General features: G+C 38.4%; 7 protein-coding genes and 1 long non-coding RNA gene across 18 annotated transcripts; 2 read left to right on the plus strand and 6 right to left on the minus strand.

Annotated features, from left to right (window-relative positions):
* The first annotated feature begins 120 nt into the window (after positions 1-120).
* Positions 121-4,280, plus strand: PME44 (pectin methylesterase 44). 2 transcript variants are annotated; one of them, NM_119476.7, is made up of 5 exons: positions 121-640; positions 2,217-2,345; positions 2,524-2,991; positions 3,092-3,415; positions 3,609-4,280. In NM_119476.7, the coding sequence occupies exons 1-5, from the start codon at positions 358-360 to the stop codon at positions 3,980-3,982; spliced, it is 1,578 nt and encodes a 525-aa protein (NP_567917.4). In that variant the 5' UTR covers positions 121-357; the 3' UTR covers positions 3,983-4,280. The 2 variants fall into 2 exon arrangements, with proteins under 2 accessions (NP_567917.4, NP_001328318.1); NM_001342204.1 differs by having other exon boundaries at positions 220-2,097; positions 3,609-4,228.
* Positions 4,167-6,731, minus strand: AT4G33230 (Plant invertase/pectin methylesterase inhibitor superfamily). Its single transcript, NM_119477.2, has 3 exons — positions 5,636-6,731; positions 5,253-5,413; positions 4,167-5,140 (listed from the first exon to the last, which is right to left on the minus strand). Exons 1-3 carry the CDS (start codon positions 6,604-6,606, stop codon positions 4,443-4,445), a joined length of 1,830 nt encoding a protein of 609 aa, NP_195049.1. The 5' UTR covers positions 6,607-6,731; the 3' UTR covers positions 4,167-4,442.
* A 329-nt stretch (positions 6,732-7,060) lies between these two features.
* On the minus strand, positions 7,061-16,176 carry FAB1A (1-phosphatidylinositol-3-phosphate 5-kinase FAB1A). Of its 7 annotated transcripts, NM_001342207.1 has the most exons (14): positions 15,796-16,050; positions 15,307-15,491; positions 14,532-15,210; positions 13,635-14,357; positions 12,898-13,051; positions 12,402-12,746; positions 11,491-12,276; positions 10,751-11,079; positions 10,304-10,427; positions 10,043-10,207; positions 9,355-9,664; positions 8,225-9,234; positions 7,808-8,074; positions 7,075-7,697 (listed from the first exon to the last, which is right to left on the minus strand). In NM_001342207.1, exons 3-14 carry the CDS (start codon positions 15,128-15,130, stop codon positions 7,356-7,358), a joined length of 5,154 nt encoding a protein of 1,717 aa, NP_001328749.1. In that variant the 5' UTR covers positions 15,131-15,210; positions 15,307-15,491; positions 15,796-16,050; the 3' UTR covers positions 7,075-7,355. The 7 variants fall into 7 exon arrangements, with proteins under 7 accessions (NP_001190899.1, NP_001328750.1, NP_001328749.1 ...); NM_001203970.1 differs by having other exon boundaries at positions 7,061-7,697; positions 8,225-9,652; positions 15,796-15,919; NM_001342206.1 differs by having other exon boundaries at positions 7,071-7,697; positions 8,225-9,664; positions 13,635-14,348; positions 15,796-15,899.
* Positions 15,631-16,017, plus strand: AT4G08775. The gene has a single exon (NR_142226.1). It is a non-coding gene; the product is annotated as an other RNA (long non-coding RNA).
* A 326-nt stretch (positions 16,177-16,502) lies between the features above and the next one.
* Positions 16,503-18,660, minus strand: EIF3K (eukaryotic translation initiation factor 3K). Its single transcript, NM_119479.4, has 7 exons — positions 18,356-18,660; positions 18,209-18,265; positions 18,002-18,115; positions 17,721-17,771; positions 17,573-17,639; positions 17,296-17,378; positions 16,503-17,112 (listed from the first exon to the last, which is right to left on the minus strand). Exons 1-7 carry the CDS (start codon positions 18,467-18,469, stop codon positions 16,918-16,920), a joined length of 681 nt encoding a protein of 226 aa, NP_195051.1. The 5' UTR covers positions 18,470-18,660; the 3' UTR covers positions 16,503-16,917.
* A 197-nt stretch (positions 18,661-18,857) lies between these two features.
* CDC20.2 (Transducin family protein / WD-40 repeat family protein) lies at positions 18,858-21,401 on the minus strand. 2 transcript variants are annotated; one of them, NM_001203971.1, is made up of 6 exons: positions 20,964-21,309; positions 20,356-20,634; positions 19,984-20,253; positions 19,322-19,903; positions 19,179-19,228; positions 18,926-19,122 (listed from the first exon to the last, which is right to left on the minus strand). In NM_001203971.1, exons 1-6 carry the CDS (start codon positions 21,030-21,032, stop codon positions 19,047-19,049), a joined length of 1,326 nt encoding a protein of 441 aa, NP_001190900.1. In that variant the 5' UTR covers positions 21,033-21,309; the 3' UTR covers positions 18,926-19,046. The 2 variants fall into 2 exon arrangements, with proteins under 2 accessions (NP_195052.1, NP_001190900.1); NM_119480.4 differs by having other exon boundaries at positions 18,858-19,228; positions 20,964-21,401.
* A 619-nt stretch (positions 21,402-22,020) lies between these two features.
* On the minus strand, positions 22,021-24,789 carry CDC20.1 (Transducin family protein / WD-40 repeat family protein). Its single transcript, NM_119481.3, has 5 exons — positions 24,344-24,789; positions 23,680-23,958; positions 23,308-23,577; positions 22,645-23,226; positions 22,021-22,540 (listed from the first exon to the last, which is right to left on the minus strand). Exons 1-5 carry the CDS (start codon positions 24,440-24,442, stop codon positions 22,397-22,399), a joined length of 1,374 nt encoding a protein of 457 aa, NP_195053.1. The 5' UTR covers positions 24,443-24,789; the 3' UTR covers positions 22,021-22,396.
* Positions 24,790-24,985: 196 nt separating this feature from the next.
* Positions 24,986-27,242, minus strand: AT4G33280 (AP2/B3-like transcriptional factor family protein). Of its 3 annotated transcripts, NM_119482.4 has the most exons (5): positions 27,052-27,207; positions 26,491-26,791; positions 26,128-26,307; positions 25,597-25,718; positions 25,029-25,508 (listed from the first exon to the last, which is right to left on the minus strand). In NM_119482.4, exons 1-5 carry the CDS (start codon positions 27,160-27,162, stop codon positions 25,209-25,211), a joined length of 1,014 nt encoding a protein of 337 aa, NP_195054.2. In that variant the 5' UTR covers positions 27,163-27,207; the 3' UTR covers positions 25,029-25,208. The 3 variants fall into 3 exon arrangements, with proteins under 3 accessions (NP_001327989.1, NP_001327990.1, NP_195054.2); NM_001342210.1 differs by having other exon boundaries at positions 24,986-25,508; positions 26,128-26,791; positions 27,052-27,242; NM_001342209.1 differs by having other exon boundaries at positions 24,986-25,508; positions 25,597-26,791; positions 27,052-27,242.
* Positions 27,243-27,269: the final 27 nt, after the last annotated feature.

Consider the following 27,269-nt stretch of genomic DNA (forward strand, 5'->3'; position numbering starts at 1 on the left):
AAGATTGAGATGACGGTGGATGTGTGAAACAGCTGCTTCCGGTGTGCTAGTGCCCCGATAGGACCAAAGCTGAGAATATAATTGAATATGTGGACGGTTGAGTTATAATTAGGAGAATCTCATAAATATTATTGAAATATCAACGATGAAGGAACGCAAATGTTGGGTGGGATAATGAAGTTAAGTCCCAATATTAAAGATTAGACTAACTGTTTAGAAGTGGACAGAGAGGTGGTTGGAATTTAATACATCTCCTTCTTTTATAGGTTCCACTGACTCGAGAAGATCTTCGATATCATCAAAAACCACAAAACTTTCTTTTCTTTTTCTAACTATTTTATTTATTATTCCTACAAAATGTCATGTTTGAAGTATTTCTTGATCTTATTGATGTTGGGACTGTGTGTCTCATCGGAGGAGAATTTTCAATATGACTACTTGAAAGTTCCGGCAAGCGAGTTTGTGAGCTCCATAAACACAATTGTGGTAGTGATAAGACAAGTGAGTTCAATTTTGTCTCAGTTCGCTGATTTCAGCGGAGATCGCCGGCTGCAGAATGCGGTTTCCGATTGCCTTGATCTGCTTGACTTTTCTTCAGAGGAGCTCACTTGGTCTGCTTCTGCTTCTGAGAATCCAAAAGGTACCTTAAAGGCTTAAACTCTAGTTTACAACATATATCAATCTCTCTAGTTTTATCACATCCTTATAGAGTTGGAAACTTTGAATGCATAAACCTTTTTTTAACTCTGATCACGAGGTCAAAATTACTGTTATGAGATTAAATCAATACATATTTTCTTGGGTGAAATTTGAAAAGATGATAATAACCAAATTTGAGTAATCGACAACTTAAATTAACAAAAAGAAACAAACAAACGGGATATAGATATGCTTATTGCCGGTATATGGAAAGTAGGATAAAATTGACGTTTGTGAAACTGGTTGCTATGTTTAGAAAGAGTGTGATTACTTGGTATATAACTTGTTGCCTTTTCCATTCCAACCAATTAAAAGAGAAAGATTTTTAAACTCAGTTGTTTATATTCAAATGCCATGATTTTTGATCAAATGACAAAGGAATGTTTGGTGCCCATTTAACAGTTAAGCGACTCATTAATCAGTCCAGATGTTCGGTTGATTTATTTGTAATAATTATATATACAAATCAGAATAATATAAAACAATTATACATATAAATACAAAATGTAATATAAAAATTTATAAATGTTTTTTTTTCTTCGATAAAAAAATTTAGATTATAAATGTTGTATTTTTTTGCTTTGATAAAGATTTTAGATTATAAATGTTATGTACATAAAACAGCAAAACAGCAATTACTGTATATTCTTGTAAAACAAGATATACGATGCACCTGTACAACAAACAACTCTATTGGTTTGGAATTTATTTAGTTAAACTCTCCACGACTCCAATAAAAGATGATGTACCATGCAAAAATAGAATAAATGATCGTTCATGGATCATGGTGTATCGTAGTAATATATAGTTATACAAGTTTATTTACATAGATATAGAAAAAGACTATTTATTTTGCACTTGCTGCATTAAATTTGAAAGCCGGCACAAAATTGATTGTGATACGGTTAGTAGGTGGTTCTTTGACCAATCATATTAGTATTATATTTTCAACTAATACAATTTTGCATCACAATTCACAACACAACAATATTGAATTTCGACCTGTATTTTCTTCATTTTTTTTTTTAATGTTATTTCAGCTTAGACAAAGTGAAATAAAAGAGCTGAAACAAAAATAAATCTGAATATGTGTGCTGGTGTGCAGGCTATATATTTAAAGTAGGAAATCTATTTATATCAAATCATTACCAAATGCATGTTTTTCTTTGAAAAAGCATTATTCGATTGCATATATCAGTCAATATAAATTTAGAAAAAAAAATTAATGTTAATTTCAATTTTAAATGATAATGTCAAGTGATAATGATATGTTACATCAACGTTGTGCATTCTCGTTAGTGAAATGAAAGCAAATCCTATAATCATTATTGTAAATGGCATGTGCGTGGTAGGGACACCGAACATGGATTTCAAAAAAATCTTAGATTTGTAATAAATGTAAGTGTGAATATATGAAAATGATAGTGTTGATTGATAAGAATAAAATCACGAGTATCATCAAGTGATTAATATAAGAGAATGCGTGTGATGATTTTTTGAATGGGACCACCAACCAGGTAAGGGCAACGGAACAGGGGACGTTGGATCGGACACAAGGACATGGTTAAGTGCTGCTCTCTCCAACCAAGCCACTTGTATGGAAGGCTTCGATGGTACCTCTGGTCTCGTAAAATCCCTTGTCGCTGGTAAATTAATCACTTCTTATTGTTATCTTACAAAATTTTGGTTCTGTTTATCCAAAAGAAGAATTAATTTATAATTTGGGTGACCATGCAATTTCGTTAGGGTTTCACGTTGATAACTTTCGGTTCAAGTCGGTATGATTTTTCTTTTTTTTTTAACGTTAATAATTTATCATTTCAGGCAGTCTCGATCAACTATATTCTATGCTTAGGGAATTGTTACCACTTGTGCAACCAGAGCAGAAACCCAAGGCTGTTTCTAAACCTGGCCCTATTGCTAAAGGACCGAAGGCACCACCTGGCCGTAAACTCAGAGACACCGACGAAGACGAAAGCCTTCAATTCCCAGACTGGGTCAGACCGGACGATCGTAAACTATTAGAATCAAACGGTAGGACTTACGACGTTAGTGTAGCATTGGATGGGACAGGCAACTTCACAAAGATAATGGACGCCATAAAGAAAGCTCCTGATTATAGCTCGACACGTTTCGTCATATACATTAAAAAAGGTTTATATTTGGAGAATGTTGAGATCAAGAAGAAGAAATGGAACATTGTAATGTTAGGTGATGGCATTGACGTGACTGTTATTTCCGGTAACCGCAGCTTCATCGATGGTTGGACCACTTTCCGATCAGCTACATTCGGTAATAAGATTTTCTAGTTGTTAATTCATGTTTTGATAACAATTGTTTTTTCTTTTCTTAATTCTAATGGTTTTGAAACATTGTGACACAAAAATTTCAGCGGTAAGCGGAAGAGGATTCTTAGCAAGAGATATAACGTTCCAGAACACAGCAGGGCCAGAGAAGCATCAGGCGGTAGCACTGAGATCAGACTCTGACCTCTCTGTGTTCTTCAGATGTGCGATGAGGGGTTATCAAGATACACTCTACACGCACACCATGCGTCAGTTCTACCGTGAGTGCACCATCACGGGAACAGTAGATTTTATATTTGGGGATGGGACTGTTGTGTTTCAAAACTGTCAAATTTTGGCTAAAAGAGGACTCCCTAACCAAAAGAACACCATCACTGCACAAGGCCGGAAAGATGTCAACCAACCCTCAGGTACATTAACAAAATCATAAATAGGGTTCCACTTTTAAGGTCTTGTTAGTGTGATAGTTTCTTGTCACTCAAGAAACTATCTAAACTGAAATAATTGATCTCTTGTGAATAGTACAAATTTACAATCAATCTATGTATTAACCATAATATAACGATTCTAACTTGGACCTTTTTCAATTTTGCTCACCTTCAGGATTCTCAATTCAATTCAGCAATATCTCGGCGGACGCAGATTTGGTCCCATACCTAAACACGACAAGGACGTATCTAGGAAGGCCATGGAAGCTATATTCGAGAACGGTTTTCATTAGGAACAATATGAGCGACGTTGTGAGACCCGAAGGATGGCTTGAGTGGAACGCTGATTTTGCGTTGGACACACTCTTCTACGGAGAGTTCATGAACTACGGGCCTGGTTCAGGACTCAGCAGCCGAGTCAAATGGCCTGGTTACCACGTCTTTAACAACTCGGATCAGGCTAACAACTTCACCGTTTCTCAGTTCATTAAAGGAAATCTTTGGCTGCCTTCTACGGGAGTAACGTTTAGTGATGGCTTGTATATCTAAACTGGCTCAGTGTTTCTATTGTGAATGTTCCTGTTTTTTGTTCCTTTTCATTTTGTTTTGCGTTTTCTTGTCATGTTCTTCTAAGTTGGTTTGTTGTGGTATTTCACGGTTTTGGAAAAATATTGATAAATGGGGAATTTAAGTCGATCGGCTGAAGTTGAACAAATCATATATTGCCCATAAAGGTTAATAGATTTTGTATGTTATAAAGAGATCAAAATTCAAATCTTACATGTTTTTCGCTATTATTGATTAGGAATATCATTCATTAATTACGAAAAGCCTTAAAACTTGTTTCGTGACAAAAGATTTGAGTAGAAATCAATCTTTAGAACAAAAAATTTAACTTTGCCTCAACTAAGTTTATGTTCTATTATCTTGTACTCCAAGGTGCAATTTGATCTTTACCCACATCAATTCAAAAAAAAAAAAAAAAACAAGGCACCACCTTACGTGTTTATTAAGCATCGTAAAGGCCAAGCTTAACCGGAGACCCTATCGCTTGGATCCATTCCCCTTGTAAGAATGGCCCCACCGTAAATTTCATCGCCTCTTCCTTGTTTAAAACCCTAAATCCAGGCCATTTAACCCTAGCAGCGGTTGCTCCGCTTGGACCATCATTCTTGTATTCCGCGTAAGACAATGTATCGATAGCAAAATCCGTCTCTTGCCATCTCAACCAACCAACAGGATCGATCACATCCTCGATCGTTGATTCCATCACGACTGTTCGAGAATGGGGTTTCCATGGCCGGCCGAGATAGCTCTTGAACTGGGCCTTTACGGGTTTAAGATCTTCGTTTGGAGCAACTGTACAGTTGTGGATCACAAAGCCTGTCGTCTGAAACTTATCCACTCGTCCTTGAGCCGTCACCGTGTTCTTCTGCCCCGGTAAACCTTTTCTGATAAAGATGTCACAGTTCTGGAAAATCGCGGCCGCATCACCGAAGATGAAATCAACTGTCCCGATAATGACACAACTTCTGTAATATTGGCGGTGAGTGTATGCGTATAACGTGTCTTGGTAGCCTTCAAATCGACAGTTAAGGAAAACAGATCGGTCGGATTGGACACGTATTGCGACCGCTTGGTGTCCCTCTGGCCCAGCAGTGTTCCGAAACCCCATGGATTGTGCCATGAATCCTTCTCCTTGTGCCACTATAAGTAAATCAAGCACAAATATGGTTATTGCACCTCAAATTCAAGCCCTAATTGTCTCTTTTCGTTCGTTAACACCTAGCACAAGCACTCTTAGGAAAACAGGATATACCAAATGTTGCTGTTAGGAACGTTCGAATTTTCTTTGCGTGGCTTTTGTTTCCCGTCACGATCGTCTTCTGTGATCCATCACCGACCATTGTAACATTAGGTTTCTTCTTATCAATAATCACAGATTCATCATAAATTCCATGTTTGATATAGATGGTGTACCTACAAAAACGAAATTTTACTAAGCAAAGATTTGGTAATATACTATGAAACCAAATAATTGAAGTACTGTGGTCAAATTTTAAGACCACCACTAAGCTCACTCTCTCTTTCTTTCGTTACTAAAAATTTCACATGATGGTTTCCGGGCCCAAGATGGATAAAGGGTCTCGAGGCGGGATCTATTGTTTATAAAATATGAAGAACTATGAGAATGGTTAGTACCTTCCTTGGTACTTGGCAGGCATTGCTTTAAGTGCAGCGTTGATGGTAGTAAAATTTCCACTGCCATCTTTAGCCACTGTAGCATTAGGTTTCAATGCTTTCACATCAACAGCTTTTAACATTCGTCTTTCCTTATTGCTTAGCCACGACGTAATATGATCTGTCTCTTTAGCAGAAGATCTTGCTTCAAGAAGAAGTCGCGTTTTAACCTTTGGAACCGAGGAAAGATATCCGTCTAAAGATTTTATCATCGCGAGTGAATTGCTTGTCAAAACTTGAGAAGAATTGAAATTCTTACGTATCTCCGTTTTGAGTTTCCCTTCTTCAAATCCATCGACACATGTTTCTTGATAAGACATGACTGCGCTTAGCCAACTGTCCAAATCGGGAACTATTTTTGCAAAGTTATTAACCTCTGAGTCGTTGATTCTTTTCATGGAGGTGCCAAGTTCTTCTTTAGCTTCATCCACAAGCAACTTACACTGGGCTATAGCGTCTTTGTCATCTTTGTTCTCTGTTTTCAGGCTCAAAACCCTTTTGAATACTTGGTCTAGATCGTCATTGACAGCTACAATGGCAGATTTTAACAGGCTCCTAGGATCAGTTTGAGGAGTATCTTTCTTTGTCTCATTTTTAAGAGTATTCTGGCAAGTTGGTTTGTAGAGAGTAGAATTGCAAAGTGTTTGGATAATCTTATCGACCTGGCCAGCTTTCACAGTTTGTGCTGCGGATGATGGCGGTTTCGGGCTCGGGCTCTCGCTTTTGGTGGGGCTATCCTTACTTTTGTTGTTTGTAGTTTTCCCTTGTTCTTGAGTTTTGTTTTCATATGTAACATAAGCAAAAGCACCTCCAATAATGGCAGCAGCAACAACAAGCACGGAGACGACTCCTAAGATGATTCTCTTCCTGAATTTACGTTTTCTCTCTGCATTTACGCGTTCTTGAATCTTGTCGAAGTCTTGAAAAGCCATTTTTGCTTAAAACTTTTTCTCTGTCTTTTTGTCACTTTGAGAGAAGAAAATTGAATTTTCCTCTGCCTTAGAAGCAAGCTAAGGCAGGGAGGTTAAAATGGAAGAAGATCAGTCTTTCTATTTTTTCTTGTGTTTATTTATTTTCCTCTGTTTTGATTGATGCATATTGTTTTGAGCCAATTTCACGCCTTCTAAGTTTAGCTTCCTATACGAAACTAAAATTTATGCGTTAAGACTTATAAGTGATGAGTCAAAATAAGTCCCTAAGATTCATTCGTTTGTTCAAGTTTCACTTAGGGTTTTTTGTTTAAGTAGAAATTAGAGAAACACTCTAAAGTTAGTTTAGTCCCCATGTGTGATGCATTTGGTTGGGACTATCTACAAAATTCAAGATGTAATTTTAGAACTCAATCTGATCAAACAACATATTTCTTCAAGGATCCCATCTTTAAACAAACGTTCGAGAAATTTAATAAAATGATTTGAGAGCATTTGAAAGACTAACCAAGAAGAATTGTTGATAAAAACATAAGTTACGACGAATAACAAACACTAAAAGATAGAAGCAGTGTCTGTACAATTGCATCTTTCTTTTATTAATTCTGATGCAAAGGCGATGGAAGAGGCATATGCCACACTTAAGGCCAAGGGTAATACATAAACACAAATTACCCAAAAGACCATTCCAACCAAAAAAAATAAAAACTATATTTGCTAACTGAATATTGTGTATGTTTGCTGAAAATACTTCAGGACTTGTTACCAACAGCTTGAGGATTGTCTTTCTCTTCTTCCTCCTTCACCTCTGCTGAAGAACTGTTGCTTGGCACAACCGCGGCAGGCGACCACTGGTCAGGAACCATCAGAAAATAAGCCGTCATCGCTTTCCTGAATCTTTTCTTGTATTGCTGCGGCGATATCACTGTGGGAGTTGAGTTCTTGGGTCCTCCAAGGAGCCCTGAAGTCTTGACCCAAGTCTCCAGATGTTTGTCCCAAGTGTATTGCCTCATGAAATCGATAATTCCTAGAACCAGCTCGTTTCTTTCCTCATCTACCCCGACTAGTAAGGAGTAATCCATTACGTGAATCGACTTCAGCCAGAAACAAACCAAGATCTTGCATCAGCATTACTATGTAAAGCTCAAGAACAAGTTCGGTATTTCAAAGCGGTTTAAAAGAAGAGTAACAACTGGAAACTTACAGCAAGAAATGATGTATCATTCCAGACTGCTCTTTCAAGAAGCCGTTTTGCCTTGCTCCCAACAAATATTGGAGATGTTGGCATTGCTTCGACAAGATTCTGATCCAGCAAAACTGTATTGCTACCACTTGTATCGGGATTGTAACGAGCCCGAGTGGAGCCTTTTAGGTCATAAAGCCTAGTGAAGTTTCGCTTGAACAGAAGATTCTCCATCACCAAGACGTCCATTTTGAACTCTTTTCCTCCTTTAAGGTGTTTGGATGAAACCTTTAAAGATTTAGCAAAGAATAACGGGTCTCGTCAAATGTCAACAAAAGAGATAACAAGAAAAATTATGTTTTGAGTCGAACAAAAGCATTCTCAATTATCATGTAGTTCAGAGAGATTGTTAGTTAAGTATTTTGTTATTTTTCGTACCTGATAGATTCCCAAGATCTTTGCAAGGCTTGTAGGGCTTTTAGTACTGATGGACTCAGTCAGGTATTTGAAGTAAGCTGGCCCAAATTTGATGAAGGACTCAAGCTCTGTCTTTGTAACTTGCTTGATGATAAAACGGTCATCCAAACTTTTTGCAAAGAAGACGTTGCTCTTTCCACCCTGGGCTCCCCATTTTCTACAACGACCAAGAGATCTAATGAAATCTGTTTCTGAAGGACAGCAAATCATCCTCAGGGCTTCAAACTCCTTAGCATAATAACACGTCACAGAGTACTTCACTTTCCCAGGAGGACCTTCATCTGTAAACGAAATCCTCGCATGCAGATCTTTCAAATACAGTGATGAATGTAGCAGCTGCGAGACTTGTTCATCAGCAGAGCTAAGACTTCTACTCATGTCGACCGACAAATCACTCAAAGAGTTCAATGAGAGAAGATTAACAGAATCAAAAAGTGAAAAGGAACCTCCACTATCCAAGCGATCTCTTGACTTATCTGATCCAGACATCTGAGCTTTATATTCTGATGATGTAAGGGCATAAGCTATGATACTAGTAGGTTCGTCATCATAAACTGGCAGTACTAAGTCATTACATCCCAGAGGAAGCAGCAGCCTTGCACCACTTCGCCATTCAAGCTCTCTATATGAAGAAACATAAACAGGCCGGTCTTCAGCCATGATATGCTTGCGAGAATTAAGCGAATAATTCTTGTTGAGTGAATAGTAGAAACTAGGAGAAGGCAACTGAACTTGTGTTGTATGTTCATCATTGGTAGGGCCTCCTTTAAAGTTCAGCTCACTTTCTGAACCCAACAGCCTTAAATCAGGGATCTGAGTTCCATTTGTTGAAGCAGCTCTGCTAGGCGGACGGAAAATACCATTCTCTGAAGTAGTTTGTTCACCTATCCATGCTGCATCAAGAGTATCAGATAAGTCTGTTGCTTGAAACTGGCTCTCGGTGTGTGCTGGTTTAACCACCTGCGAAGACTCTACAAAATTATCTTTACCACCTTCACTAGGGTCGAACTCCATCCTACAATCTGGGGGTCTGTCTGAGCCTACATCTTCAGGAATAGCAAATTTGCCACTAGTATCAGCAAATGATTTACCTTGGTTAAGACACGTTTCGTAGTCTGCATCCTGGAGAAGAGAGTCATTACAAATTGCAACATGGGTCGGTATCGACTTTACTTTTTCATCACTGAGCTTCTCTAAGGAGACGTTACGACCCATAACTTTTGGGGCTGAATTCTTCGGAGCTTCCAAATAGTTATTTCTTACCATATTGGCCGCCCCTGCTAGGCATTCATCCCAAGCATATGAATCGAAAATTATCAGCCTTCGAAGTTTATTTATCAGAAGGATATCAATAGTAGGTTGTCCATCCTTAACCACATTTAACATTTGCTGCAATGAATCCTGAAAACCAGCGACAGCCTTAATCGGTATTGCATACAGAGAAAACTGAAAAATCATCCTACAGTGAAGAAAGGACTCTAGGTACAGAGGCTATGTAAAAGACTCGTTCCTATAAAGGCCAGCAGATTATGAGACAAGCTTCTACAATTATTTATAAGAAAAAGTTTTGACTCTGTCTATATTTTACACACATGATTCGTGAGAAGTATGAACGTGGTGGGGGTGTGTATGAGTGTAGGTATGTGTGAATGTGTGTGTAGTGTGCAGGTGGGTGGGTTCTGTCTGCGTGAGTTAGAGTGAGTGTGAGTGATGTAATGCGCCAAATGCAACTCTATTTCTTCTTAATTCTAATGGTGTGTAAGTTACATGACAGGCTACCTTATATTCCTTTTTACGTTGCTCAAGAAGTCCTGCAAGTTCTTCAAGAGAAAGCTTGATCTTGTTGGGAGTGCTGCCCTTGGAACCTGCGCCCATAGTTTTCGCTGAAATTTGACTAAGAGCCTCCTGAACCTCATTAAAAAGGACTTCCGCTTTTTTAATCACCTATAGTATACAGACCATGACAATTAAGTAAAATAAGACTCCTGGCTTTGTTGAATATGTACAAATATTCGATTAAAAATGTGGGAAACTTGTAACCTCTTTTGATTCCTTTTGGAGCCATTCCTGGTTCTCATAGTTAAAATAAAGCTTTGCTGGTGGCAGAGTCACTGCGTAAATATTGATTGAAGCATAGCGGAAGCAAGCAACCATTCTCCCAAAACTGCATTAAGAAAAATTTAAGTGATACTCATTACTGGCGTGGTCATGGTTGTTTAATACAAGGCCACAACCGTCAAACATAGACTGACACTTGCCGTATAGATGACAATTAGAGAAGTGAATGACCAACACTACAGTACTACTTATGCAGAGCCTATCTAGACAGTACATCTGATGTAATATATACTAAGTGCTAAGCCTGATTGCATTACGCAAGATGCTACTTGAGAATCAGACATATTGGACGAGGGAAAATCAGTAATGTGTAATAACAAGTGAAACAATCCGCAGAAAATATTTATATTAGGAAGCATCTATTTATACCCGTAGAACCGGAGACAGTCTCTGTGAAGGGAATGACCACAGTTGGCCACACGACTAGCCGCTGCATGGTTAGAAAAGCTCAGCTCCAAAAATTTGCCAAAAGACAGGCCCCACGCAGCATCTGACATTACAATTCTGCGTGTGGCTGGAGGAAAGCCATTGATCCGAGGACATTTCAGGCACCGATGCCACATCCAAATCTTCCCTTCACGTTGCCCAGGTAGCAATTCAGGCAGTTTCTTAACAGATATTGTCAGACTACCTTGCCTATGAGTATAACAATGAATGTGTGCTTCCGCTGGCATCGTACATGACGGGCAGCACTGATCCTGAACAGGAGATTAATGCAAGGAAATTAATGCAAGCCTCAGCTATTAATAACCAGAGGCTAATTACAACATGATAGGCTTCATTAACTTTTGATCTTACAAACTTAATTATCCTGGAATCTTTAAACCATATTAATGCCATTTTTCTGCTTTTCCTTCCAGTCGTTCTCTTTCTTAAACTTACCCTCCGACTATTTCATGGATTGCTTTTATGACTCTAAATACCTATTTAATTACTTCCACAATTATTCATGTCAAAAAAATGGGAAAAAGTGCGTAACCATAAAATTTTAATTGGATTAGTTGGTCCACCTGGTTCCATCAGGAGTTCAGTTTCCTCACCATTGGCTAAAAGGAGAATGGTGTGCTACAGATTAAGAGATAAAAAAACACACTTAAAATGAATGGTACCTGATCAAAGAGATTATCCCTTAAAAACCGTCCTAAAGGCTTGTCAAAGCTCCCATAGTATTTGATACGGAGTAGATGAGCCCGCTCACACACAGATCCTTTCCATACGCATCTTGTTGATAAGGAAACCAATATACTTTGATGGTCAGAAGCTGACGGATGAAAGTCTCCTTTTGAAGATTCCATTTGTTCCTGTCTATTAAAATTTTGATTTCCTATTACTGCGGAGTCATTCGTGTAACCACCATCTGTTACTTGTTCTGTGGCACCGGATAAAACAGACCACTGATCTTTTTGAACAGAAGGTTCTTCCACGTGAAATGATAGCTGCCTGGATTCTAGAGTAGGAACTAACCCATCGTCCTTAGAGGTAATAGTTTCTGGAGGCTTACAGTAAACAGTATCCAAGTTGTGAAGCAGTCTTTCAGATGGGTCAATCCTGTCGTTTCCATCCAATTTCCCTTGGAAATGAGTCTTACTAGAAGTGAAATTACCAGTAAGGTCGCCATTGGCTTTATGTGGCTCACCCCTTAACTCAGTAGTTGGAGACTTTTCAGCACTTGACACAGTAAAACCAGGTATTGTGGATATTGATCTGTTAACCATTGATGGTTTATCAGGTAACGCCACAGTAATTGGGGTCTGCAGAGGAAGTTCGTGAATGGAAGCACCTTCATCTGCTAGGAAGGATGTCTCAAGAGCCAAGTGATATGCTGCAAAAACTCCATACTGAATCACATGTTTCACCTTCTTTAGCTCATCTTCATGTGCCCCCTTGAGCAATATCTGAGAAAGACAGATCAAGCACCATACTTAAGATTATTTCCTGATCAGACATACAATATGCATAGTCATAATAACAGGTCAAGGATCTAATGTCTTAAAACACCTTAAAATGTTGTGGAACTTACTGTACAACCCAAAGGTTTCGGGCAGCCATCAAAAAACATTAAAGTCTTGGCCATTTTCTTCGCAACTTGACAAGGACTAACATGTGTCTCCACAAACTTTTCCACATGGAACAGGTCACAATAACCTAGCTTTGGTGATGTGAGCTGGTCGATCGAAGGGACAATCTGCGCACCAGTACAGCGGGATATGCGCTCTAGAAGGGACCTTTTAATATTTAACACGAGAGATATGTCCTTCGCGAGAAGATATTCCTGCGCAAACCGCGAGACAGATTTCTCCACCAAGAGAATGTCAGGATTGTGAGAATCAATTTTGGCAACAGCCATCTTCAAATGGTCCATTTCCTGAAACACCAGAGATAGCCTTCAATAATGCAGAAAATTTAACCGCCTAAACCTCTGATGTGACAGAATTATGCTTTTCCTTTCCTTTCAGTCGAAGGATTCATGTCCATGGTTATTGGGAAAAATAAAGAAGATGAGAAACGATTCAGACCTGTTGCAACAAAGTGTCAAAACTAGACAGCTGGTTAGAGATGCGCTGATACTCCAGAGCTCCTCCAAGGATTAGCAGACGCGGCTTCTCGATCTTTGAAGTCATTCGCCGATGAGCCACATTTTTCTTACAAACAACTCCTTTCACGACCATACTAAAAAAATACCATCCCAGTTCAATCAGTAATACAGTGTTTACCAGCCAATCGACAGAGATATAAATCCTCACGGAATATTCACAACAAAAACATGAAGCTAATATGAAAGTAGAACAGTATGATTTCAACTAGACTTTATAGTGAAACTACCAATAACGGAGAACAAGGAGATAAAGCTCCAAATCATCCTGTAAGCTTTCGGAAAATTTAGTTGGCATACTTTCCTCATTGGGTACAGACAAAAAAATGAAAACAAATCTAAATAAAAGTAACCACTTTTCACTTTTAACGTTCATAATTGGAATCTGAATAGAAGTGTTAAACATTCGTTCTGCTACATATAGAAATTGTGAGCAATGAGATTATGATAATTGATGAAGGCAAATCCAGGACCACTGTCATTCTAGTTAATCCTAAAGGAGAATAAATGAACTTGTCAACTATAATGTTATTGCGTAGAATATCAATAGTACAGTTCACAAGCATGAATACTATTTGAAAACCCAAATGTACCACTGTATCTAGAACAAACATCAAGCACAATAAAAAAAATCCCATATAAAGGGTTCAAAAAAGTCACCTCTCACTGCGACGTCCACAAGGGATGCATTTAACCTTCACGTATCCTCCTGGATCCATTCCTCCACTTTTACTTGTATCTGGCTTGAGAAGCGTTGCAGCCTCCCAAGATAATGATGTAATTATATCAAGCCAGCCCTCTTCATCACCTTCGTTGACCATAGGTAGATTATCAACCTCCAAAAGTTGTGCTACCAAAGCCCTAAAGTGCCCTTCAACAACATTTTTCATAGCACCACTGGACTTGTCCTTAGAGTGGAAATCCTTCTCGTTAAAGCTATTTGATGGGCGAAGGTACCCCCAATCACCTCTATCACCTTCATCACCGTCATCATCAGATAGCACTGCTTCTCTTTCATCTTCTTCGTTCTCTGGCTCTGGTGGTAGCCATAAGAGCCCATCACTCTCAAAATCAACAACTTCGGGCTCAAAGGACTCTTCACAAGGAGGGCTTCCCTCCTTTACATCGTTCCATCCATTTTCTTGTTGTCTGGTTTTATCTATCGTCTCTGTATTCAGTGAGTCAAGATCTTGATCAGGGGGAAAGCCACTTATGTTTGGTTCTATTTTTACACCAACGTCATGAGCTTCATGTGACCCATAGATATGGTCTACTTCATCGAGGTTGATGGCACCATAGTAGTCATTTCCTTGAGCGTAAGATTGTGCAAAATCAGATTGATAATCGTCATCGTCATCAGCTTCACCATCACTCCTGCCACTACTAATCACGAAAATGAGCAACTCAACTAATAAATTCAAATTGAGACAATAGTGAATCATTTGAAAAGACCCAGTATAACACAAACAGTTGGTGATGGACATCATGCAAATCTCTTAAGCAATAGAAGCTACCCGGTCGTTTATATATATACACACACAAAAAGAAAAAAGTTACCTGTTGACAAAGAATTCAACTTGATTATCAGAAGAATCTAACACATGCCCATAATGATCTGAGCTCCTACGCGATTTTGCATTCTGCTGCTCAGACTTTTCAGAATCCATGTTTGACGAGACACGACGGCTAGCTCGGGGATTCATTTTGGGTCTAGGGGAAGGTCCAGCAGTTGAATCAATGGTGCAGTTGCTACTATTAGAGGTAGTACTTGCGACGCTTCTAGCAGAAGGCGATGAACTAAAATGAAGGCTAATAATAGAAGCCCCATTATCAGGGGGAACTATCCCCTGTTCCCACTGTTTGTAGCAGTAATTACACACCCTAATCCTTTCTGGTTCCTCATGACTATCCTTTGTTTCATCTGATGGAGATGGAATGGAATTTGCAGCGCATTTGGCACAAAAAACTCGACCACAAAGGCGGCAATGATGTCTTCGATTAAACACAGTGAACTGAGCATCACACTCATAACACACAGGACAGCTTTGGTCAGGCATCCAAAAATCCCTCGACATATTTGAGGACTCACTCTTTCTAGGGATCCAAGATTTGACTATGTCAACAAAGCCAGGTGCTTTGTGATCTTGTGAGTCCATTTATTGAATCTCCCCAACAACAAGGAGAGTCATCGTGAAAAACCCATTTGCTTAATCGCATTAAGTCTAATCCTTGATCCCTGAAGATGAATGGTAACCACGAAAATCAACATAAACTTCTCTTAAAAGAAGAAAGGAGCTTGAGAGAGAGAGAGAGAGATGTTAATGGATTTTACCTGGAATAAGATACCTCCGAGATTCAGACCAAAGTCACTGGGTCACTCTCAAACTTCAAAATCCAGAATTTATGCTTGATTCAAGATCAAAAGATCTCAAATTTCAATCTTCCAAGCTCGAATTCTTCTGTTGTGACCCCAGAAAACGAGCAACTCTCGCTGTCAGGAAACTCCAAATGCGAAAACTAACACGAGCAAGAAACGAATTTTTTAATAGAAAACAAAATAAGAAACAAAAATTAAACACGGAAACTCTAGAAAATTTGTTTAAAAACAGAAGGCACCAAATTTCTTCTGGATAAGATTTGAAATCAATTTCCAAAAGGGAACCAATTAACCATAATCTCAAAGAAAAGTGCCAAGCTGAGAACATAGAAAGGGGAAAACAGTTTTCCTCAATTTCTCTCAGATTAATACCCAACAAAGAAAGAAAAAAAAGCCACCTTTGAAATTGAAGAAATACAAGAGAGAGACGGTAAGAAGATTTACATAAACGAAGATTTGCAGTTTCTTTTTTGGTGCTCGTCTGGCTTTCTTTTGTTTTTCCTGTCTCTCCCGTTTTTATGTTCACGACTTGTCTGTCTGATCGTTTGCCTTTGTTTATTTCACTTTTTATTCACGTATTTATCACCCTTCTTTATATCCTCCACGTATCTTAATTAAATCTAACTTGTTCACTTCAATCACATATTGTATCTTCATTAGTCTTCATTATGTCGACTAAATAAAATAGAAAAAACAAATCATTAGGTTCATGATTGTCAAAAAAACAATTATAAATAAAACACCGTTCATTGTTGTCGATCAAATTGAAAATTTATATATTATATTCATAAAATTCAATTATTTATTCTGTTAAGCAATTCAAAAAAGTCTCATATATGTACAAAATTACAAAACTAGTTACATCAAAATCAAAAGTTATGATCTTGGGAATAACCTAGTTGTTAGTAGAATAATAGTATTGTTTTAAGCAATCATCTTAGATACGAGATGATCTAACTAATTATAGTTTAATCAGTCAAATTTATCACATAGGGAGCAGTCAAAATATGCATGGGAAAAGAGAAAATTGTGCACGTGACATGATTTGGTGTCAACATGTGAGCTTCCAAATGGATGGCTGTCAATCTTCGTATGTGATCTGTGTAGAGAGGACGACAAGACATAGACAGTCTCTTTGTATTTCAAACTTTCTCAATACAAATTTGCCGTGTCAGTTTCTATATTCCAAGAAACCTAAACAAAAGTTTTTTTTTTCCTTTGCTTTTTAAAGAAGACAATTGTTTGGGTTGTCTGAAGATTCGTTTAGTTTATTTAGATGTAATGAAGTAAACAGAAGATAATCAATCAGAAACGAGCCAATTCCAACACTTGTTGAGAAACCAGTATTGGAATCCATGGAAGGTAAAAAAAAAGGTAAGAAGCAGAGCTCAGACTATGAAGATCTACTAATTATGGCAAAGTCTCGGTCTACTAGATTTTTAAGAAAATCTGTCAAATTGCAAAGAGGAAGGCCATTGCCAAAATTCACATTACGGTGTCTTAAAAGTGTACATCACAAGATAACAAGAGACAAAAGGAAAATTTGCAGTGTTCTCATGAATTGGTTCAACCAAGGATGGGGAAGATGCGGGCAATGTGTTCCAAGGGAACATTCTCACCTGTATTTTTCTTGAGCTCCGGATGGTTAAATTCATTTTGTGGTAAGACAATACTTCCACCCTCTTTCTCAACAATCCATCCACTGTTAGTCACTTGCTGCTCGATGAATTTGTCTAGAGATGCACCATCCATGTTAACAGCCTGTGAAAATTGTCATTTATTGACAAATAAAAGGTCAACAAATTAGATTTCCAGAACTATGATGTGGAATATTCGTAACAGAAAATTATATGAGAAAGTAAAAGATTTCACATCCGAAGTTCTACTATTTTGATGACTTAAGCTATCCGTGGTGAAAACGAGATCATAAACCAAACATCATACCTCAGCCAGCACTGATCTTGGAACCTTTTGGTAGCTTAAGCTAAGAAGGTGACTTGCATATGCTTGAATAGCTTGCTCAAAACCTGCATTTAATCTCTCGCATATAAGACATCTACACTAGACACAATCATAAAATGAATAGACAGTACCATAAACCACTACTGAGGACTTTGTTCGTACCATAAGACATCTACACACAAATATCCTTAAGTAACAAATCTACATCTAGAAATTTGTTATTAGTAGACGATTTATTTATGATTCAGAAGTTAGTTACCTGGAACAGCCTCGAGAATGTGACGGTTCTTGGCAGCTTCATCCCAGAACTGTTGGAACCTCCCAGTCTGCAAAAGAAAAACAAGTGCTTTAAATACTCAATGCACACCTTTTCAACTCTCAACTAACTAATACTGATGTTTGCGTACCTCAAGGTAGTGTGATAGAACAATTAGTGACTTGAACTGCTCCTCCATTTGCTGAAACACACAATCCAAACAAGTACATTTATTAGTCCTCAAGAATCCAACACATTGAAACTCACACTTTATCATGAATGCTCAGTACACAGACTGAACTGACAGAAATAACTTGGAATGGCATAATAACTTGAGTCAGAAACATTTGAACAATCGTTTCTTCTGTATCTACGATAAGCTATATATGTAAGAAAGCAAAACATTGTGAAGTTAAGAGGAAAGAAGAATACCACTCTTTCGGGAATCAAGAAGAGGCAAAGGCTGAAGTCTGGAGTTGGCATAGCCATAAGAGCCTTGACCAAGATTCGAGCCACGATATGAGTGTTCATGCGCTCAGGCTCAAACTGCATAAAAGCAACAATACCAATTAACGAAAAGAGACACTAAAACTCTTGAATTTGGTATCAAAAGGTCCAGCTTAAGAACAACTAGAGCACCTGATAGAGCCGAAGCAAGCATAGGTTTACTTCCAGACTATACGTTTGCGATGTAACCTGAAAATCATAACGAAACCAACAACAATCAATGGAACACGATTTCTACAACAGAATCCGGCTTGAGAGAAAAGGGAAAGGAAACTGCACGTTAACGTAGTTTTCGAGATCAGGCAGGATTTCAGGGTTGAAAGGATTAAGGGCGACGAGCTGCTCAACGGTGTAAGAGCTCTGTTCCTGCGGCGATTGGATCTCTACTCCCATCTCTGCCTCTTTCTCCTTCTCCGTTTCTGTCCCTTTTGCGTCGGTCTCTTCGAACTTTGATAGATCACTGAGGAATGTGCAGAGGAGATTCGCTGATAAGACGAATCTAGGGTTTAAAAGCCAAAACGACAAAGCTTTGTCGTTTGGGCTAATGGTGCAATTGACAAAACGTTTGGGTTAAATTAGGATGACAGAGAAACTACAAAGGGTTGTTTAGTAAATAACTATTTTTAAGCCATTTTGATGCCACAGACTCGGTAAATAAATATTTTCTCAGTTTGCTTTTAAAGATTGATACTACACTAGAGTTTGCATTCGATTAACCATGGTCCAAAAGTTCACCAGTGAACATCTTTTCAAACAAAACTGTCAGCATCTACGAGTTCTCTGATCACAACTTCATGAAGTCTCACTTTGTTTCCAGTAGAATAATAAATGTGGATATCCTTCAAGAGTATAAAATCATAATCTTTCTTTTTTCAAATTTCAATATATACAAGTAATCTTTATATTCACGAAGAATGAATCCTTTGGTAATAAAATAAAAATAAAAATATATAGTTTCTTTTTGTAACAATCAATGGGTTTTCCTTGTTGTTTTAGTCTTCAACAGCTTCATCGAATACGATTCACATGAGAAAATGGCTCGGCAACTGCTTTTGGTGCAGCTTTTTTTGCAGTCTCTGGTACTCCAAAAACGTTCCAAAACCTCAGGGTCTCGTCTCCTGCTGCTGAAGCTACAGTACAACCATCTGGACTCTGTAGAAAACACAACAAACAACACAAGTTTAAGGACTGAATGACCTCAAAGACTCAAACTACTTCACCACTTAAAGAAATTGATGACGTTACCTGGGCCATATATAGAACTCTTGATGTATGACCAGTGAGCTCAGCCATTTTCACCATGGATGGGTACTTCCAAAGTGTAAGCTGATTCTGTGTAAACCCATGTGAGCTAAGCAACTCTCTTTCATTCTTGCTCCATAACAACGAACAAACTTGGGAACCAGTGTCTACTGAATTCAAGCAAGCCCCAGTGTGAGTATTCCAGAACTTTATCGTCCTGTCTCCTCCACCACCACCAGTTGCAAGCAAATTCGCTTGGAAAGGGCACCACGCAAGAGCCTTCACAGCAGATGTATGTTCCTCAAGCCTGTGCAGCCATTGTGTGGTTGAGTTTGAGGAAGCGACAGAACGATCCCAGATGTGTACCACATTGTCGTTGCCACCACTTGCTAGTTGTTGTCCAGATCCTGACCACTTGAGCCCACAAACTTCTTGAGTGTGACCTCTGTAAGTTTCCACAATGGGTGATCTGATCCTCACATCATTGTTGATGATCAGTCCATCCATTCCTCCAGTAGTAAGGATATGATTGTTCCATGCCAGTGATCCTACTCTTGACTGGTGACCACCCTTTAATGTTCTCAGCTGCAGAAATATGAGAAACACATCAGACTAAGAACACCGGATATTATATCTCAACATAAAAGAGAGAGAGTAGTAATTACTTGACGGTTGGATGCAGAATCCCACAGCTGGACTTCAGAGTTGTTGAGTCCAACTGCAACATGACGACCATCAGGAGCCCAGTTGATACTTGTGACAGGTCCCTTCTCCTCATCAATGGTCACAAGCTCAGATGTAGAACCAGTGGAAGCATCCCACAAGTAGACAGTGTGGTCCAACGCTATGGCTAAGACATTTGCACTTCCCCAGTCCAGCAAGTTGAGGTAGAAATCGTCAACAATGTCAGGTGCATCCAAGGTTCTCTCAGAAGTCTGTTAATCACAACAGAAAGTTTAGCAACAGATCAATACAACTCTAATGCAGCAACCAGTAAGTGAGCTTTAAGGATCAAACGCAATAAATACAGTACATACCTGAGGAATGTATCGACGAGGCTTTACAGATTTGGGTTGTTGGTGAAGAGAAGCAGAGTGATTGCTCGGAAGCAGTTCGACAGGAGCCTGAGGTTTGTTTCTGAAGGCGAGAATCCTTGTGTGGTTCAAGTTCATGGTCTCAGCCAATTGCTTCCTGTAGGCCTCTTTGGATGGTGAACTTACCGTTGCAGATTGATCCTTACCTTTTCTTTCTTCAGTGAGGGCAAAGTGAGCATAGTCAAAATTCATCGCTGATCTATTCGGTATGAACCTGTCCAGCTGGTAGAAGATAAAAGCAAATCAGTACAATTCATTCGATATCACAAATCCAATTTATGCAAGAAACAATCAATCAATTGGAAAGACATGATTTTTCTTATAACAAAACCAACAATTCGTTCATACAGTATCTGAATAAAGATTCATCAATGATATGGGTCAAACAATTTTGGATTCAGATGAACAAGTTGTTAATCAAAACACTAATTCTGTATCATAAACATGGTATTGAATCTGAAAAATTAAAGAGCACCCACACAATTCGAATCCTGATTCTCAACAGAGTACGGAAACAGGTCAAATCTGAATGATTGAAGAAGGATACTTACATTTTCCTTGGAATTTTTTCTGGGAAGAAAGTGTTCTTGAAGTGGGCACCGATTCAAACCTGCATCCATTATCACTAAACACAAAGAAAATCCCAAAATACAAACAAACAGAAAACAAGAATAGCGATAGTATACGAAACGGATTAGAAGATATAATGAGTAAACGAAATTAGATAAAGATGAGCCTGCAGAGAAGGGATCGTTAGTAAATTCGAGCAGAGAGATCAGAGCAGAGAGAGCGAAGAATTGTTGGTGGCTGATGATTGATGAGAGATGAGAGAGCAGATTGATGAAGTGAGTGAAAAGGTACGAAATTTTGGGTTGCTTATAAAGGGGTAGAGCCAATTTAGGGTTTTGGAGGACTCTAATTTCTATAATCGGAAAGTCGGTAACGGCTATATTTCTGAGAGAGCCGTTGATCAATTACGGAAAATGCCCTCTTTCCCTGAAACAATTAGCTTTTTTATGTCTCATTTTAACATTTGTCTATTAGACAAAAACAGAGACATGTAACAAAAATAAAAAAACATTAAAATACTTATAGATATTATACAAAACAAATAAAACACTGCTTACCACTCACTCAAAAAAGATACTGAAATAACTATTGGTACAAAAAAGAGGTTAACACTCACATAAATACCACAATTACCTTTAATCTAGAATTATTACTGAAAAAAAACAAATACAATAGTGAAAAAGTTTCATACGGTAAATAGACCATAATAACAATTTATCATCTACCTAATACCATCCAAAATTAGTTTCAAATTGTATACGAGAACCATCCAACGTATTTCGATGTATGGTCCTTGTAAATAATAATTTTTGTATTAACCTCGATAATATTTGGTTAGGTTATTGTGTGATTGAATATTTGCTTTATGGTTAAATAATGGTTATTGTGTGATCGGTATTTTTCACCTATAATATTGTTTTAGTATTATTTTAATCATATAAAAAATTTATATCCAAAAAAAGCATTTGTTAATCAATTCATTAACCTGAAAACATAACAAGTGGTTTAAAAACATAAAACCAAAATCTTCTAAAATCCCTGAAATTACATAAGCTAGCGGAAAAAATAAAATCTTCCAAAATCCCTAATCGAACACATGTTTCTACACACTAATGTGATTAGGTTAGTGTGGTTTCAATGTCTATTTTGATGTAGTTACAATTATCATCTTACAGTTTACAGTACTTAATGCTCCTGCTTCTTGTATCATCTGACATATATAATCAAGATCTTTCTTTCTATTCAAATGCAAGCAAATAAGTTTGACTCAACAATATATATCATTTACATATATATAATTGTACAATATGCACTTTTCTTGTCACTACAATTCATGAAGAATGAATCAGATGCAAAAAAAATGAATATTTTGCATCTGTATCATGGGTTTCCTTGTCCGTCAGTCTTCACAGCTTCAACGAATACGATTCACGTGAGAAAATGGCTCGGAAACTGCTTTTGGAGCAGCTTTTTTGGCGGTCTCTGGTACTCCAAAAACATTCCAGAACCTCAGAGTCTCATCTCCTGCTGCTGAAGCTACGGTACAACCATCTGGACTCTGTAAGAAATACAACACAAACAACACAAGTTTTAGGACTAAAGACCTCAAACATCTCCAACTACTTTCAACAGTTAAAAATTGATTTAGTTGTTTTCCTTTACCTGGGCCATATATAGAACTCTTGATGTATGACCAGTGAGCTCAGCCATTTTCACCATGGATGGATACTTCCAAAGTGTGAGCTGATTCTGTGTAAACCCGTGTGAGCTAAGCAACTCTCTTTCATTCTTGCTCCATAACAACGAACAAACTTGGGAACCAGTGTCTACTGAATTCAAGCAAGCCCCAGTGTGAGTATTCCAGAACTTGATCGTCCTGTCTCCTCCACCACCACCAGTTGCAAGCAAATTCGCTTGGAAAGGGCACCACGCAAGAGCCTTCACAGCAGATGTATGTTCCTCAAGCCTGTGCAGCCATTGTGTGGTTGAGTTTGAGGAAGCGACAGAACGATCCCAGATGTGTACCACATTGTCGTTGCCACCACTTGCTAGTTGTTGTCCAGATCCTGACCACTTGAGCCCACAAACTTCTTGAGTGTGACCTCTGTAAGTTTCCACAATGGGTGATCTGATCCTCACATCATTGTTGATGATCAGTCCATCCATTCCTCCAGTAGTAAGGATGTGATTGTTCCATGCCAGTGATCCTACTCGTGACTGGTGACCACCCTTCAATGTTCTCAGCTGCAAGTATATGATAAAACACATGAGACTAAGAACACCGGATATTATATCTCAACATAAAAGAGAGAGAGTAGTAATTACTTGACGGTTGGATGCAGAATCCCACAGCTGGACTTCAGAGTTGTTGAGTCCAACTGCAACATGACGACCATCAGGAGCCCAGTTGATACTTGTGACAGGTCCCTTCTCCTCATCAATGGTCACAAGCTCAGATGTAGAACCAGTGGAAGCATCCCACAAGTAGACAGTGTGGTCCAACGCTATGGCTAAGACATTTGCACTTCCCCAGTCCAGCAAGTTGAGGTAGAAATCGTCAACAATGTCAGGTGCATCCAAGGTCCTCTCAGAAGTCTGTTAATCACAACAGAAAGTTTAGCAACAGATCAATACAACTCAAAAGCAGCAACCAGTAAGTGAGCTTTAAGGATCAAACGCATTAAATACAGTACATACCTGAGGAATGTATCGACGAGGCTTTACAGATTTGGGCTGTTGGTGAAGAGAAGCAGAGTGATTGCTGGGAAGCAGTTCGACAGGAGCCTGAGGTTTGTTTCTGAAGGCGAGAATCCTTGTGTGGTTCAAGTTCATGGTCTCAGCCAATTGCTTCCTGTAGGCCTCTTTGGATGGTGAACTTACCGCTGCAGTCTGATCCTTACCTTTTCTTCCTTCAGTGAGGGCAAAGTGAGCATAGTCAAAATTCATCGCTGATCTGTTCGGTATGAACCTGTCCAGCTGGTGGAAGAGAAAAGCAAGGCAATCAGTACAACGTATTCAATATCACAAATCAAATCTATGCAAGAAACAACCAATCAATTGAAAAGACATGATTTTTCTTAACCAACAGAATCAACAATTGTTTAATCTAGTATCCAAATCAAGGGGAAGTTTATGGGACAGACAAATGTTAATGCAAAAAGAAGAACAACCCACAAATCGAAATCCCTAATTTGTCAGAAAGGAATCACTTTTAACGATCCTGACGAATTAACCAGCTAATGAAAACCCTAATTTTTAAATAGAAGAACTGAATCCTATAATGATAATCGATTCTGATGAAAACTAATAAAGAGCACCGGCAAATCGAAACCCTAATTCTTAATGACAGAATTAGACTTACGTTTTCCTTAGAAGGTTTCCTGGGAAGAAAGTGTTCTTGAAGAGGGCAACGAGCCTGCGTCTTGTAGTGAGAAGAAGTGTTGTTCATACCTGCATCCATTATCACCAAACAAAAACAAGAAAACAGAGCAAAACACACAAAAGCGATGATAAAAGAAACGAATATTAAAAGATCTAGAAGATTAAACGAAATCAGACAAATACGAATCAAATAAAGCTAGCGAAGAGGGAATCGTTCCGAGCAGAGAGAGAGCGAGTGATGAATTTCGTCGCAGATGATGAGAATCGAGAGTAGATTGGGTGATCGAGAATGTACGAAATTAGGGATCTTATAAAGCAGTGGAGTCAATTTTTAGGGTTTGCTCTAAATCTTACAATTGGAAACTGTAACGGCTATATTTCGGAGAGAGACGTTGTAAAATTTGGTTTTACGGTAATGCCCCTGGCGCTAATGTACACTCTTCGTTTATTTGCGGAATAAATCTGCAATTCTTAGGCTAAGTATAGCAACAGATCAGACCAATTTTACACACAGACTAGTAAATACTAATAAAATTACTGGTTATACTCCTCTCAAATCTTACAAACCAAAGCAAAAAAACACTTGGTATTACTTATATGATTTAACAAGACTAAACCAAAAGACAAAAAAAGAGTTGGTTTAAATATTGTGGCAAGCCCCAACACAAGAAAATAGGCATTACCAGAACCAGAAGAGTTCCGTTATATGCACCCAAAAAAAAGAGGCATCGTGAGTGAGAGATAGATTACACACATTCTTACGTTTACCTTTATATACAAGTTTTCATCTACGCTACATATACTTTACACTACAGGGTTGAGGAAAACGTTGTAGCCTTGCTTAGTTATTCACTTATTGTGTAAACCGGGTCAACATTGTTGGTTCTTTCCGTTTCTTCACCACGGAATATATAGACATTGAGATGAAGCGGTTTTGTTTCAGAATTGGCTGGCTCAAACACACAGACATCACCTTCGCGCAAGTTGTTGTCTTGTACAAATTTCTTCCACCCGGTTGAAATCCCACCACTACCACGAGCTCCGAAAATGTTAAACTTCATCTCCCATTTCGTTTGATCCACCTGCATCACCACTTCTTGACGTGTGATAAGCATGTTCTTCACGCACCATTTGTATGGGATTGTCTGTATCAAAAGAAAAATGTGACCTCTTCTATTTTTTTCAATAATCGAAGCTTCAAGGACTATACACAAAGCGATGCAAAAGTCTTACCAGAAAACACTTTGATACCACATGAGAGCGTTTCATGAACACCAAGAAACCATCCGGCGAAATGGCTCTCTTGGCCAGAGATAAGGCTTTCTTATTGCTTCCAGCTGAAATCATCTCCACGTCTTACGACAGTTGATAAGGTATATTAGTATTTTAGATGCATGATAAATGAGATAGAAACTGATAAATATATGGACTCACTCCATTATATAAAGTTATAAACTTTGAAGACAAATGGATCAAAGCCTATGGGTAGTAAGAAGTTAATAAAGTTTCGGAACAAGAAACTTTCTCTACTGAATGAGAAAGATGAGACAATTCTATAATCTCCACACCTAATATCCAGAATCATATAATATCCAAGACTAAGGAATCAGTTACTCCAAGCTGTTAGCAACATTCTCAAAACCTGAAACTTTAATCCCAACAGTTGCATGCAAAACAGAGTCTACAGAGTACAGACAGGGCTTATCAGATGAATACCAAGAAACAAGTGCACTGTGTAATCACTAAGTAAGAAGATTTTCATACCAGCTTTTTGATCGAGATTGTCATTACTTAATTCTCTTCGCATCTTCTTAAAACCGCTAAGGGGATACTTCCCTTCACTGACTCGTACTGTACTAGTTGGAGATATAACAGGAAGCTGGGCAGATGCTGTATCAATGTCAGAGTTAATATGTTCTTCTTGCTCATAACCGGTGTGAGATGCTACAAGAAGCGGATTTAGTATTTTATCAATATCAAAATCAAGATCAATGTCAATGAGGTCTTCTAGCTCATTATCAACTGGAGGAGATATAACAAGTTGCTGGTTTGGTGTAGTTTCAACATCATCAGGGTTAAAGTGTCTCTTAGGAGACCTCGAAGAGGTTGCATTAAAATCAATAATACCTTTAGTCTTCTCTGCATGCCCACATTTCCTGACGAAATAAGAAGTAGGTTTCTCACATAAAGTCTGTCCATCGAAAACAAGCACTTCAAACTCAGACACTCCATGGAACTTGAAGACCAATAGATCATTCTCCTCTAGCGAATGATCTTTCACAAACTTGTCCCACCCAAAACGAAAAGCCATTGTCTTTTCATCATCTTCCTCTACTCCCACATTATATGTAACGCCACTTGGACTTTTGAGAGTCACAATCTGAGGCAGCTTCCTTTTGCAGTGTGTTGAAAACTTTCGAGGTATGACCTGTAATAAATTGCAAAAAGTGGTAATTTTTATGCTAGAATTGGCAATCTTAGGACTCTTAAATCCGCAAAGAACTGATTTTGAGAGAAAAAAACAAAAATTGCTTAAACCCCTTTGATACATTTGAGTGTAAATCTCCAAATTAAAAGCCGGTGGAAAACAAAGGAAAGTGAATACATGAAGAAATTGAAAGAGTAACATGAATTGCTGATAAAGATGCATGAAGAAGAAGGTTCTTAGAGAAAGTGATAGAGACATACGAGGCGATTGTGGAAACCAGGAAGGAGGAGCTGAGTGAAATGGAGAGTTTGAAAATGAGTCCAGTAGAGTTCTTCTTCCCATTTCATGCAATCCTCGCAATTCTCTTCCATCTTCTCTCTTCCTCTCCCTGCTCTTGCCACCGAGATACTTGTATGTTGAGAATTGAGATGAAACTGGAGTTATTGGGTTGACACCAAAATATCATTAAAAGACCGAC

The sequence above is a fragment of the Arabidopsis thaliana genome, chromosome 4 (genome assembly GCF_000001735.4).
Source record: "Arabidopsis thaliana chromosome 4, partial sequence".
NCBI lineage: Eukaryota > Viridiplantae > Streptophyta > Magnoliopsida > Brassicales > Brassicaceae > Arabidopsis > Arabidopsis thaliana.